General features: G+C 38.5%; 1 protein-coding gene across 1 annotated transcript in view; it reads left to right on the forward strand.

The window, feature by feature from the left end:
* Nucleotides 1–13,818: 13,818 nt before the first annotated feature.
* The window catches only part of LOC150090336 (uncharacterized), a 91,135-nt gene continuing 89,873 nt past the window's right edge, over nt 13,819–15,080 (forward strand). The window contains exon 1 of the mRNA XM_090389810.1: nt 13,819–14,122. Within this exon, the coding sequence (XP_090245936.1) occupies nt 14,036–14,122 (87 nt within the window). The 5' untranslated portion in view covers nt 13,819–14,035. The remainder of the gene's footprint in view (nt 14,123–15,080) is intronic.

Genomic DNA, 15,080 nt, shown 5'->3' on the forward strand with positions numbered 1-15,080 from the left:
TCTATGAAAAAAAACTTGTGAAAGTTACTCCTGCCCTCATTGACAGTATGTTTCAGCCTCAACGCGAATCGAATCAAGACATTTGCCACACGGTGTAAGAAAGTCACAACTCTATCCACTGCACTACAGAAAAGGAGGATCAAAGGACAAAGTGAGAAAATTACACAACTGAAAGCTTGGCTTCTGTGCCAGGAAACGTAATGTAGTCACTGGTCAAAGAAGTAAGGCAGGATCATCTTGACAGGAAGTCAGTTATATGTAATCTCAGCACTGCTTTGTCAAGAGGGCATCTTGTGTGATAAATCCGATTGCCTACTGTAATGCAGTAACAAAGGAACAGGATGCAAAAAAATAATTTTTACTTCATATACTTAGATTTCAGAAAAGCTTTTGACACTGTTCCTCCTGAAAGACTGCTGTGTAGTATTACAATCATGGTACTGCTATGGATAAATGGATGATTGAGGAGGAGAAGAAAGAGAGTGGGCATTCTTCTTCTTGGACTAATGTTATTACCAGAGTGCCCCAAGGTTCAGTTCTGCGCCCATTGCTGTTTTCTATATTTATTAGAGATATCGATAATGGCATATTTGGCTTACTGTTTAGTTTGCAGGCGATACCAAGGTTGGCAGGGTGGTTAATGACAGTAATCAGGGTAAGCTACTGTAACAAGAACTAGAAAAATTAAGCAAGTGGGCTGAGAAGTGACATTTGAAGTTTAACATTGGCAAATGCAAAATACTACAGGTGGGTAGCAGTAATCCCAGAATAACACATCACCTGTATGGTAATACATTCAAGGTGATGGAGAATGAAGATACCCAGGGATAATCGTAGAGTCCGATAAGAAATTATCTGAGCAGTACACAAAGACTGCTAACACATCTCAGGGTTGTCTCAAGTGATATACAGGAATTTTCCAGCAGGGACAAGGAGGTGATTATCCTGTTGTGTAACGAAGTAGTTAGGCTACATTTTCAGTACTCCATACAAGTGTAGAAACCTTATTTTAGGAAGGATGCGTTTCTGTTGGAACGAGTGCATACAGAGAAGTACAACGAGATTTGTAAGGGGAACAAAAGGGTGCTCTTACTAGGAAAAGCTTCATTTCTGCACATTGCAACCTCTGGAGATTAGACACCTGCGAAGAGATCTGATTGAGGTATTTAAAGCCTGGAATGGATTGAGTAAACTAAATGCTGATATGGCATCCTTACTCTTTCTCGACAACACACATAAATTAAATTGGAAAAGGATGGTTGCAGGTTGTTAGATGCGAGAAAAATTTGCTTTCAGTCAGAGAATAATTGGTTATTGGAATAAACTTCCATCTGTTGTTGTGGAAATAGGTGGTTTGAATTGACAGAAGGATTGGACATATTATTATTAGGGAAGGGCAAACGGCGCTGGTATTTGTAGTGGCTGATGTAGTATACGCTTACTTCCTTGCATTGCTTTGCCACTCATAATAATAATACTGATACTATTCGCTAGAGCACCAAAGCTACACAAACACTTTCCTGATCATTAGATGGAAGATACGGAATCACTGGAATGGCCTCAGACGTTTTTATGGATGCAAAGCTTGATGATGTCAAGCTTTGCATCCTTAAAATTCTGCTTGTCGGGTTTAGGATAGAAAATTAATCGCTCCAGCTTATTGTTCTCCATTTTGTAGTTCTTTCATCTGTATAGAAAGTTATTACAGGTCTTACTATATTTTCGTATATTTTAACTTCGGCTTTCTGATTTTGGATTTTTTCCAATTATATTAGTTAACTCTCCCGATTAATCTATTTTAATGCTTATTCTTCTAGTTATTGTTAAGTTATTCCTAACTCGTTTATCTGTATTCCTAGATAGTTAAGCATCATTATCAGTTATATCATTTTGCAGTCTAATGCCACATGATTTTAGTAATTTACTAAAAATACACTGCCTACCATTAACATACGGACACCTATATATCTACAAATAATCTTCATTTACAGGAAAACTAATAATAGGTGCTGAAACCTTTAGCCTTTATGGCACCAATTTTTTGTAACTATCCTCGAATATTAAGCCATTAAAGCGACGACCAGTTCAGCTCTGTTCTTTTGGGCAGTCTTTCCTCGTACGCACCCGATAATCCAATTCATCTCAGAGGTTCTCTATTGAATTCAGGTCACTGCTCTGGACTGGAGTAGGGATCTTTATTGCCGTTGAAATGTCGCGTACAGACCGATTCCTTATGCGGAACCCTACTATCAGCCCTAGGTAGCCCAGTTGGTATAATCACCATCCTCCCCCACAGCGGTGGATAAGACCCGAGTTCGAATCACGTGAGTAACGCAGGGAATTTTTATGGGCCTTTTTCTCAATGTGGCTGAGTTAGTCGGTTTTAGGCGAGGGTAGCATGCTTTTTCTTCTGTAAACTCGAGTTTTCCGTCCAGTAAACATCAACTCAACTACAGAACACAGAATTTACAGACATCAATGTGGCCTAAGTTGCTGATGCGCCTAAAATCCCTACAACAACCAACCAACCCTATTATTATTCCGCGCGGGAAATCTGTTAATTCTGTTAATCGCGGCATTGTACAGTCACAATCGTACTACTGTCTCCTCGAAGGCTTACCAGCATAACAGTGTCTGACCCATGGTGCTTGTGTGGAACGTGACCAACTATGAATGGAGAGGTGTTTGGATATTAATGGTAGGGTAATCTAATTCCTTTGTTTATTTCATTAATTAATTCAACCATTATTAGGCTAAATAGATTAAGATCAACCAGTGTCCTTATCCAATCCCTTTAGTTATTTCTTCTGTGTTGCCTTGATTTCTTTTTGATTATACACTTATTGTGCGTTACTGTGGTTACTTCTATGAATTGTTTTTATTAAATGCTCAAATATTTTCTTGTGGTACATTTAAGTCTACTATTATTATTATTAATTCATTATTATTATTATTTACATTACTATTTAAATCTTTTATATGACTTACGGACATCCTTTCTATACATAATGAGCACGAGATATTTCTGATGGTTTAAATGTTATTAGCATATTGAATGTTTAGCTAATGAATTTGGATAATTGGACGATATTTATTAACCGAAAATTTAATTATTCAAATAAAACTGATTGTTCGTCTCAGACCTTTTCGACCCACACAAACGCCAAGCAATGGGTGGTGACGAACTGACGAATTCCGCTGATTGGTAAGGTGTGACGACAAGTGTCATCGGTTCTACCTCCCCCCACACGTTGCATTCTATCTCTCTATAATGATTCTTTATCAAACTGCAACATCCCACTGAGTCTCTGTAAAACAGCTCTGTATACATTAATTTACAAGAATGTTTTTATAGCCTTCTTTTCTTAAAATTCCTTCAATTATGACAATGTCACCTACTCCAGAAAACAGAATCAACCCCAGATCATGATGGGACCACCACCGTGCTTGAGTGTAGACACTAAACAATGTGACACCATTTTTTCTTCGTTGATCGTCTCTCATAAACTCTACGCCTGGATCCAAAAATTTCAAATTTGGATTCATCTGTCCACAGTAACGGTGTTTTCACTCTTCCATTGTCCAGTGTTGATGGCTCTTAGCCCAGTCCAACCTCGATTTACAGTTTTAATAAGGGTTTTCCAATCACTACACAACTTGCAATGTGTTTAAGACGAAGTTTTACAGTGGAACAGGGAAACACGCAGGAGTTTCTCTGTTCCTATTGAACTCAGCTCAGATTTTTGGTGCAGTAAGTCGTCGATTGCGTTTAGAAATCAGTTTTATGATCTTATCTTCTTCCTAGAATATTCTGTAATCATCTACAACTTTTTACTTTATTCAAGAATATTCTCCCTCATATTCTAGAAATTTCTTAAATATTATTATTTCAGTATTATGAAATAATACTGAAATATTATTTATTATTTAAATATTAAATATTTAAATAATAATATTATTTAAATATTATTTAAATATTATTTCAGTTGTTTGCTTTTTATACATTATAGAAAATATGTTAATAAAATTTGGTAAAAAATAAGTTGCTCCTATTTCAAAAAACAACTTTGAAAATTTTGAAAAACGAAACGTGATTCCAAACTTTTAGGCAGGAGTGTACGTTTTGTATATTTAGGTATGACATACTAGTGAAAGGAGCAGCTCAATAGTCAGTTGAAGGTGCAGGTAATAGGGTGCAGGCAATAAAGTAAAGAAGATAGTTATACACGTATAATTTCCCTGACTCCCATAGGAGTCTGTTACAGGCAGCTGAAATGGGGATGGATCTTTGTAGAATTAATGTCACGACCTGCAATTTATCGAAAAATGTTGGGAGATATTCCAATTTTTTTTTCTTTTTGGCTGATGCTGCATAAGCTTGCTTTCTTGCATCGTATGCTTCTACTAATGCTAAAACTAAATCTCCTGTGGTAATTTCTGCAAATGGGAGCCTTAACAACACAGCTCCCTGTGAGATGCTAATTTTGAGCAATCCAGAAACACATTTACTTCCTAACGAGAGCTAGAGAGAAACTGAGAGCAGATTCTGTGTCTGGGGTACGCATAGAAAATTGGAAGAGGACTGAAATTGAATAGAAAATAAGAGACATCATCTGGACATAGTGTTTATTATCCACCGGCACCGGAGGCTTCCCCTACAAACTGCGAACACCATCTGGACATGCTTCCTTCACGTTTTCTAGGTGGGTACATCGAGATGTACCTTCACGTTTACTACATCGGGACATTATGGGACTTTCACGAACCTCTGCGTTTCGATTCCTGTCACCGTCGCCCAACTCATAGTAGAAATGCAAGAAGCATGGCTCAGTGTTCAGATGACGTTGGAAGCCCTCGTGGGTAGCACAGTTGGTAGAATCGCCATCCTTCCCACATCAAGTGGAAAAAAAACTTGAGTTCGATTTCCGTCGATGACGTGAGGAATTTTTATGGGTATTTTCCACAACAGGGCTGAGTTAGTCGGTCTCATGCGAGAGTAGCATGGTTTTTCTCCCGGAAACTCAGGTTTTCTAGCAAACAGAAAATCGACTACAAAACACACACACAGTTTATAGAGTACTCCGTATATACAGTATGTACGCAGCATATATGGAGCAATATGGTCTTATTCGCTGATGCCTAAAACTGCACAAAAACCAAGAAGACATTGCCCATCTTTTCATGCTCTATCCTCAATTATTAGCTGCTTATATCTCTGTTAATGGAGACCAAACTCTATATTGATGTGCACCGCATTCTTGTTATAGCTTTAACTATATATTTTAAGAATAACGGACTTAGTATAGCTTTAACTGCCACTATCAAAGTTTCAGAACATTTGTTCAATAACAGAACGTGCTCTACATGTTTTGTTGTTCAACATGCGTCGTTGACGTGAACTCGTCAGCTTTTGCCATGCCTGAGTGATAACTTTGTTCTCCTGATTGACGCTATAGAAACTTATTAACTGACCCTGAAACGTTTGGCATCTACGTGGTTATTGTAAATATATTTATTTGTTTCATATTTCTGGGACAAATAAATATATTTACAATAACTGCAGATATAAAGTAATAATTTTGTATGAAGTTTCTAAACATTTCGTCCTTTTGACATAATTGGAGCAAGTGTTCTTTTAAACCCCTTCTAAGCTCTTGAAAAATTAGATCCTTCATCAGTAGCCAATACATTGAATCTTTATTGCAATCAAAATTTAATTAAGTTGTTTTCATGGTATTTACAGCATCTAAAGGCTATAGAACTTAATTGTTCTATGGCCTTTAGATGAAGGCTATAGAACAATTGGGTTGCATGTTTCTGAGATGAAAAACCATGTTGCTTCTTGGTGATAGCAACTGTCACTACGCAAATAGTTATGTTGTGTTTGTATTTTGATTTCAGAGTTGTAGCTCAACTCATCTGGTTACAATGACAAACAAAGGCATCTCTGTACCTGTTATTATTAGTAGAGACATTTATCTGCTTCATTTTACCAAGACAGATTCCTACAGAAAAAATTCCTTGTGGATATTAGCATTAGCATATGGTACAAGAAAACAAATTTATATAGCATCAGCCAAAAAAAAAAAAAAAAAACCCTTTCCATTTCACCCATCCGGTCACTCGAAATGTTTGTCTAGTTAAGCCTTAAATTTATTTAAGCTTTCAATTTCCACAACAACAGATGGAAGCCTGTTCCAGCAATCAACTACACGCTGGCTAAAGGCAAACTTCCGTACATCTATTCTACAACTATATTTTCTCAATTTGAATCTATGCCCACTCAGGTTCTTAATCTGAGCAAGCGGAAGTATCCCATCAGCATTGCACCTGCTTAAACCATTCAGGGCCTTATACACCTCAATCAGATCATCTCCCAGGTGCCTAGTCACCAGATATTGCAACTTGCAGAATTTAAGCCTCTCTTGGTAAGAGCACCCTTTGTTACATTCACTAATCTTGTTGCCCTTCTCTGTACTCATTCCAGCAGCTCTACATCCTTCTTAAAATGAGGCCTCCAGACTTGTATACAGTACTCAAGGTGTAGCCTGACCATTGCCTTATACAAGGGGATAATCACCTCCTTGTCTCTGATAGCAAAATTCCTCTATATCATTGACAAAACTCCATGACCTGCTCTGGCAGCCCGCTGCACTGCTCAGAGACCTTATATCTGACTGCAGAATTAATACCAGGTCTTTTTCATTCCCCACCTCCCTGAGTGTAGTACCACACAGTTGGTACGTCTCTCTGCGGTTATTGCTACCCATATACAGTACATTTATCAATGTTAAACTTCAGTTGTCACTTCACAGCCCATCTGCCTAACTTTTCTAGATCCTGTTGCAGAGCATACTGTCTTTACTGTCATTAACAACCCTGTTAACCTTTGTATCATCTGCAAACTTGGACATTAAGCCTGATATACCTTCATCAGTATCATTGATAAATATAGAAATCAACAATGGGCCCAGCACCGAACCCTGGGGAACTCCACTAATAATATTAGTCCACTTAGAGCAGTGTCCATTTATTACCACTCTCTGCCGTCTCCCACTCAACTATTCCCTTTATCTATTGCAGCAACCTGCGCTTAATGCCATGCTGCTCCAATTTGTACAGTAGTCTTCCATGTGCAGCTATCAAAAGCTTTCCTGAAATCCAAGTATATGATATCAAAATTATTTTTTGCATCCAGGTCCTTTGTGGCCACATCACAGTATCCAATCAAATTGGTCAGACAGTACTTCCCATTAACAAACCCATGCTGTGTCTGCGATTGTGCCAATCGCCGTCCTCCCCACATCGAGTGGAAAAGACCCTAGTTCGAGTTCCGTCGATAACGAGAGGAATTTTTATGGCTGAGTTAGTCAGTCTCAGGCGAGGCTAGCATCGTTTTTCTCCCCAGAAACTCTGGTTTTTCGTCCAGCAAACAGAAAATCGACCCACAGAACATACGCAATTTACTGATGGCATACACGGAGCAATATGGCCTTAGTTGCTGATGCTCCTAAAACGCTACAACGACGACAACAACAACCTGTCTGTTATCCTCCCCAAGTCTTGTCAGTCTCCGTTATCCTCTCAAATGAACGATGCGTTTACAACCATAGGATCTCGTTCGGTTGGATTTTATTTGGTTATGGGAACGATCTTCATAACTGAAAACACAGCGTGGAGGGGGAAAATTAAAAAAATAAATGTTATTACTTCTCTTTTGTTTTTGTTGCGTTTATTTTGTTGTGTTTTGACTTCCACCCTACTGAAGTTACTATCCCACCCCACAAACACAAACCTGACTGCAATTCACAGAAAATTCTAGATTCTAGGGTGTGTAAAGCGGGTGTTAGCAGAACATTAAAGACACACATTTTTTAATCAATTTACAAACCTTTAATGAATATTATATACAACATTTACATAAAAAACAAATAATTACATACATGCATATCAATTTCCATATACACTGGTGTGCAAAACGTAAGGACCAACACTATTTCTAAAGGTTGCAACCACAAAATCTTTACTTAAGGTACTCTTTAATGATAAGAGTAGATTGTCTCAGCAGCGATTCTGGACGTCAGCTAATCTGGCGACAGTTTGGCACACGGTAACACCCCGCAAACATCACTGAAAGTGATCGATATGGCAGTTGAGGTTTTCTCGTCTGGGGAGGCACTATCTTGGATGGACGTACACAACTCCAGATACTGGAAGGTGGTACTGTAAACGGTGCACGCTACTGTACTGAGGTAATCCTTCCCCATGTGCGTGTGTTCCGAGGTGTCATTGGCCCCGAGTTCGTGTTTATGAATGATAACGCCACACCACATCGCACTGCAGCTGTTGATATGCTTTTGGAAAGTGAGAACATTGTTCGTATGGATTGGCCTGCCCGTTATACCGATCTAAATCCATCGAACACATATGGGACGCTCTGGGGAGACGTCTACCGGCACGTCCACACCCGCCAGAAAATGTTCACCAGCTTAAGATGGCGATGACAGAGGAATGGACGATGTTACCGCAAGAACTTATCAACAACATTGTTCTAAGTATGAATAGGCGGTGCAAAGCCTGCATCGACATTAGTGGCCATATCTCCTACTGAGGACCACCTCTTCCCTTTGTTACATCTTTGGCAGTGATGCATCTGTATCATGGCAGCCAGTGCTATGTTGCCATTTTTGAATAAAGTTCCTCTGTACCGTTTTGTTTCCATTGTTGTGTCGGTGTTGTTTCCATCATAACTTCTGTACCTCACGAGGTTCCTTTGGTATGCTTTTCCCATATCCTTAAATTTTGCACACCAGTGTATTTGAAGCATACTACAGTACAAATACACTATCTCTCTCTCATCAATTATTCTCAATTTACAAATTATTAACATCAGTTTGCATCAGTTATATCTTACTTATTATGAATCATCAATGATTACTCAATCATTCTCTGCCATTACCAATTTTTATTGCTTACATCAGTAAACTCATTTCAGCTCTTATTATTCTTTTTGTATATTTGTTTCTAGCCATTAATTCATGAAGTGTATTACAACTGGTATCATCTTACCTCAATAATGTTCACTATAAATCACTCATTCGACCTTGTTACTCTCTAGTTACCATCTTAGTCATCCCTCTTTACTCATGAGGTTTCTCTAGAAATAAAATTTCTTTCTCTTTACACCTCATCCGGTATGTTATCTTGTGTTGGCACGTGGCCTAATTTAATGATATAGGTTAACATATCCTTACAGTACTACCTGTATAAATATAATTTCTTTACTCATTCCTTTATACTATTACTTTCTTTTTATTTCCCCTCTACCACCACATTTACGTCATTTCATAATAATTAACATTCATAACAAAATTGCTCAACCTTAGTAACTAACTTGCCTAATACAACAGGAATGTTATTTTTTTTAAAAGGAATATCACTTAATTGCTTACAGAGCTAGGTTATGAGTCCTTGAGTTCAGGATTCGAGAAAAAAAAAAAAAAAAACAGGAACAGAGTTACGTTCCGGAATGGCCGCTACTTCCAATTTCCCTACGTTCAGGCTTCCTTTGTGGCAGACAGGCTTTCTTCCATTTCTTGGGCACTCTGCTTTCCTTAGTGGCGGACAGGCTTTCATTCTTTGCTTGGCTCACATATCTGCTCAACTGGCTATTTCTCAAGGGGCCGGACCCTAGACACAAGTGTAGGCTCTTACACGACAAAACTTCGGAGGTACATCTTGCGATTTCGTTGCTAAGGTCGCCGATTACCTTATCACTGCCCTCCGATGCCAGACCAGTCTTTCTTTCTCTTCTTGTTTTTTTTTTTTTTTTTTCTTCTTCATCTTGCTTACCACGAGATGTGAACTCTGACCACCACCAAATCGTCTACTTCTCCTTCAACCCTCAACTCACGACTTTTTCTCCTAGACCACACCAAAGTCAGATACAGAGTGCACATTTGCTCAATTTCCCCCCCCCCCGAACTTTTCTTTTTCCCTCAATTTTGGGACGCCTTCCCAAGGACTCCAACCAATCGTCATACTGTTTAATTTTTAATTCATTCCTATTTGCTAAAACATCTCACCAAAGCTGTCTCTCTAGCGCACAAACCAACCCTTCTCTAGAAATTTCTTTTTTTTTTTTTTCACACCTTTTCATGTTTGCCGGTCACCTCCAAAACACTCCGTTTCGTGTTCACACCTTCTCTGCTAAATATGGCCAACTTACCAAAATATCAGCCCCGTTTTCTTTTGACGCGAACACTGGACGTCCACTAACTTCCTGTTTACTTCCTATCTTTTGTCTTATCCATTCTCGCACCGAATTGTACGTGTACAGCATCCCTGCGTATCTGCCAATCTTCTTTATATCGCACAGTACAAACAGATGCTGTTACTGTAGGAGCGCTTCATTTCATGGGAAAAGTAGGCGTACCTAATAAAGCGACCATTCAGTGTATAAACACTATTAAATTGGAAGCCACACCCAGTCTACTACGCTACTCACATCAGTGTAACAATAATAGTTACATATTTTTATATCAGTGTCTTTAATCGGAACGATAATTAACATAGGCAATTATATATTACAAATTAAATGGAAGAAATCAGCCAAAACAGATAGGCAAGAAAAACATCCTGTGGTGTACACTACAGTATAAAAAGTTATAAAACGCTTCGGGGAACTGAAATTAAATCGATACCGATTATAGACACCTTAATTAAAATTATTATTGTTTTCATCATAGGGTTTTAGGAGCATTGGTAACTAAGTCCATATTGCTCCGTGCATACTGCTCTGTAAATTGCGTGTGTTCTGTGGTCGATATTCTGTTTGCTGGATGAAAAACCCGAGTTTTCTGGAGGATAAACCATGCTACCCTCTCCTGAGATCGATTAACTCAGCCATGTTATGAAAAAGGCCCATAAAAATTCCTAATCATCGACGGGGCTCCAACTCAGGTCTTTTCCACCCGGTGTGGGGAGGATGGCGATTCTACCAACTGTCCTACCCACAAGGGCAATTAAAATTAGGTATTCGAATTAGAATGGTTTTAACTCACTACACAACCCTGCTTTGTGTAAACAGGAAATGCCGTATGAAAACGCCTCCAGAATCAAAAAATGATTGGCTGACGCGAAAATTCTTTTGTTATGTTAAAGAAGTTGCATTCGTTCCGTGGTGATACTTCCTCAAGGTTACTCCTAAATAATCTTGCTGATATTTTGACCGTTCTACCCTTTCGTGGGACAATATTAACTCAATAAATTTGCCTCTATAAACATCGAGTTTTCTTTCTTTTCAATCAAAATCGAGTGGTAGAATGCAGGGATGTTACTTTGGATTGTTTCCTTAACCTTTCTAACAACCTCTTTAAACAGGTGACTTTTCAACAAACACTTAGTATTTCGAAAGACGTGCGTTTCTTGGAATTTATAGCTGCACATGCGCACTAAAATGGGTGCATATGAAATCCAAAATAATACATATGAGGATACATCTACGGTACTAACCCGATGTGTCCTTCTTTGGGCGGGAACGTGTTCAAGTAGATCTCTCTTTCTTTCGCTATCTATGGTACAAGATGCTTACGTAGACAACACAACAAGTTACATCACCTTTAGGTATTTGTCAAGAATTGGCCATGCGTGAATGCGCGTTTGTAGGGCACGTGGCATCTTGTAAAGCTCCATTCTCTCCCTTGTCATGCTTCTTTAAACTCGAGTACAGCTTTATGATGTGGTTCGAGGGAGGGAAGATAGATATTTTCTCCTTTTTATTCCCCCTGCTCCATTTCTTGATGAATGGTGTAATAAAAACCTCATATAGGACATTGCAGACCCTGCAGCGGACACGCACAAAAGATCGTATGAATAGATTCGTACGATATCCAATATCAAAAATTAACATTTGAATACTACTAAAAACATGAAGTTATTATAACTGTATCCATAACTAGTTTATGTGTACCTCAAAACCTAGAAAGAGTGGATGGAGGTAGTAGTCATATCGTTCAGAAGCTAAAGACTACTCTTTCTTTTTTCTTGGTTTTTTTTGAGATCACGCAAATATTATTGAATATTTAATTTTCATCCTTACATGTAGATGAAATTAAAATTATATAAAACCTGATTTCATAATAAAATGATATAAATTACGTTTAGCGTAGTTATTCTGTACCTTCCTCGCTGTTCCAACGTAGGGCTGGGTCAGGTGAATCAAAGCCTTCCATTTTTTCTATCTTCCCAAATATTATCTTCTGTCATTCTCTTCCGCTCAATTCCCTTTCTTTCCACATCTTCCCTAATCTGATCTCTCCATCTTTTCCGGGATCTTCCTCTCGGCCTCTTCTTGTCCATTTTCATCTCAAACATTCTACTTGCTATTCTGTTCGAGTTCATTCTCTTCATGTGTCCAAACCATCGCAAACGTTACGCAATTATCTTCTCCTTCAAACTTTCTATTCCCAAGTTAATTCTAATGTCAATATTTCTAATTTTGTCTATTCTAGTTTTAGCTATCATAGTCCTTAACACCTTAATTTCCATTGCTTGGATTCTGCTGGTATCCTTTTTATCCATCCTCCACGTCTCCCTAGCCCATAACAGGATGTTAACGGTACAGAAGAGATTCTTACTAGCTGATATTCTCTTTGTTATTTCCATATCTAGGCTGTCATCCTTAGGTACTTAAAATTGTCCACCACGTCCAAAATTTCATTCACTAATTTTATCCCTTTTACACTCACTTCTCCCCCTTTGTCCATCACAATCTCTTTCCCTTTTTGGCTACTTATCTTTAGACCATACTCACTGACTACACTTTAGCTTAGTTATATTATTTAATAAAGTCATTCACTAGCGATTTGCCAATCATTCGGTAGATGGCACTTATTGTAATAAGGAAGTATTCCGTATTAAGTACCGAGTGGTACAGCTTTTTGAATTGCGTCACACCGGCCCATTACTGCAATGCCCATCACCCAATAGCCAATTCACTTGACATTTTTCTAAGAGACTTCCCCCCTCTCGCTTTCCTCCACCCGGACCAATTTCTTGGTAGCCACCTTGGCGATCTCTGTAGCTCGAATCTATGTCATTTACAAACACGGTTGTTTCCAACTTGTGGTGGCCAAACTGGTTTAGGATTTCCGGAAGTCCGTGACCCATTCGTATACTTGACCTAGAGATGTAGTCATCTCCGCAGACAGCCTAACCACAATGTCGACAAGAAGACACATCTGTAAAAAAATTGAATTTTAAATGTTTATAAAGCAAATTTGATAAAAATTTAATTGTAAATCAATTAAATTTAAACGAATCTTCTTAAAATCTCCAAAGTGTAATTATTGTTTAACAACAACCTTTATGATTGTTTAATTAATTTCCCAAAAGAAACTAACCGCACAGTTTATAATGAAAACAGAACTTTCACTGGAGTCAGAGGGAAAATTTGAAGTCCAGAGATCTCAAGATTATTATTAATATTAATCAACAGCATTTTGCTCAGTCATCCGAATCCGCAGCCCCCTTTCACCAGCTGAACCCTTCACTTGGAACTGCTGCGTATCACACACACACCGCACCCTACCAAACAACACTGCGGATCGCGTTCTCAATTCTTTCCGTGTGTGTGTCTACCGTCTCGGTCCTCCGAAGAAGGCAACACGTTCCACATAAAACCGGTGTTACCTGGACGCACGTGGTCGTCTAAACCTGCACGTTTTTCTCGACACCGCCAATAACGACCACGGTCTCCGATGACGTCAGCGCAATGCCAATTTAGGCCATGAGCTCGGCGGGAGAAAGGGAAGGGACCAGTTTGTAAAGCGGACAGGTAAGAATGTGGTAGTGAAGTTGCACGAACAACAGCTGTGACGGGATACCGAAATGGTGCGGGTGCTGTGAAGAGAACGCTGGAGTATCAACAAGTTCCATCAGCGCGGTTACCTAGCAACTGAGTGGAAGAAGTTGTTAAAAACAATCTTCCTCCTTCGTCTTCTATCACCTCCTTACGGTGACCACCCGATTAGGAATGGGAATTCGGATATATACGCGTCTGTTTCAGTACGGTGTGGCGTATGGGAGTCGACTTCTGTCGCTGATGTTATTCGTGAGTCAGGTGAGACTTATTGTAATTGAATACAGTGGACATCTTAGGATGTCATTTAAATTCTTTGCTGAAAGCCTCAGTCTTATTTATACTCTGGAACGTTATCCAAAGAGCCGGACTCTTCTTCATTAAATACACCCAAATCAATTTTAACTGAAAGTCAATGTCAGAGGGCCATAAAGATTTTTAAAAATGCTCTGTTTTTACTTTTTAATAGTCATTATGATGATGGTAAATGGACTCTGTATTTTAGTATTTTTTAACTGGGGAGTTATAACTCCAGGTGAGATTACCTTAGGTGGAGTGAGGCCACCAAATGGACTCTTCAAATATGTATATATAAATACACATATAGTTTTTACGTGAACACGTTATTCTCATCTGATATTTTCCCACTCCCCCTCCCGATCAATAAACTAGATTCGATATTTGCAAAAGAGTATTGATACGCCAATGGCTCACGAAGAATTTTCACCAACTGACCAGAAGGGGAAAATACGTCAAAGTAATTTATTTAATTTTATTGATAGGTTTTATTTATTTATTTTTGCCGAATATTTTGGTCAGTTAATCTTTTCAATTTTTGGGGGTAATAAAGAAATTTTATAAAGATTCTGCCCCTAAAGTATTGTTAGCCATTTCCCTCACAAATAATGAATTCACAACGCGTGTTCTTTGAAAAACAGTTCTGAATTTATATCGTAATTAGAATAATAAATGTTTTTTGTTTTACTTTGAGATAAGAGACAGATGACGGTTTTTGTTATCTGATAGCGACTTGTTGTTGTTGTCTTTGTTGTAAAGGCTTTATGGCTGCCAGGGCCATAATGCGCTAACAGCGCCTTCTACACCAACTATTTACAGGTGGGTTGTAATGGTTGTTTTGAGTTTGTGTGTCAATGAAGAGCAAGGCGTAATTTTGAACACGTCACTGCTTAAAGTTTAAAAGGCGTAAATCAGTTGTGTG

The sequence above is a fragment of the Mastigoproctus giganteus genome, chromosome 2 (genome assembly GCF_048544385.1).
Source record: "Mastigoproctus giganteus isolate SK-2022 chromosome 2, ASM4854438v1, whole genome shotgun sequence".
Lineage (NCBI taxonomy): Eukaryota > Metazoa > Arthropoda > Arachnida > Uropygi > Thelyphonidae > Mastigoproctus > Mastigoproctus giganteus.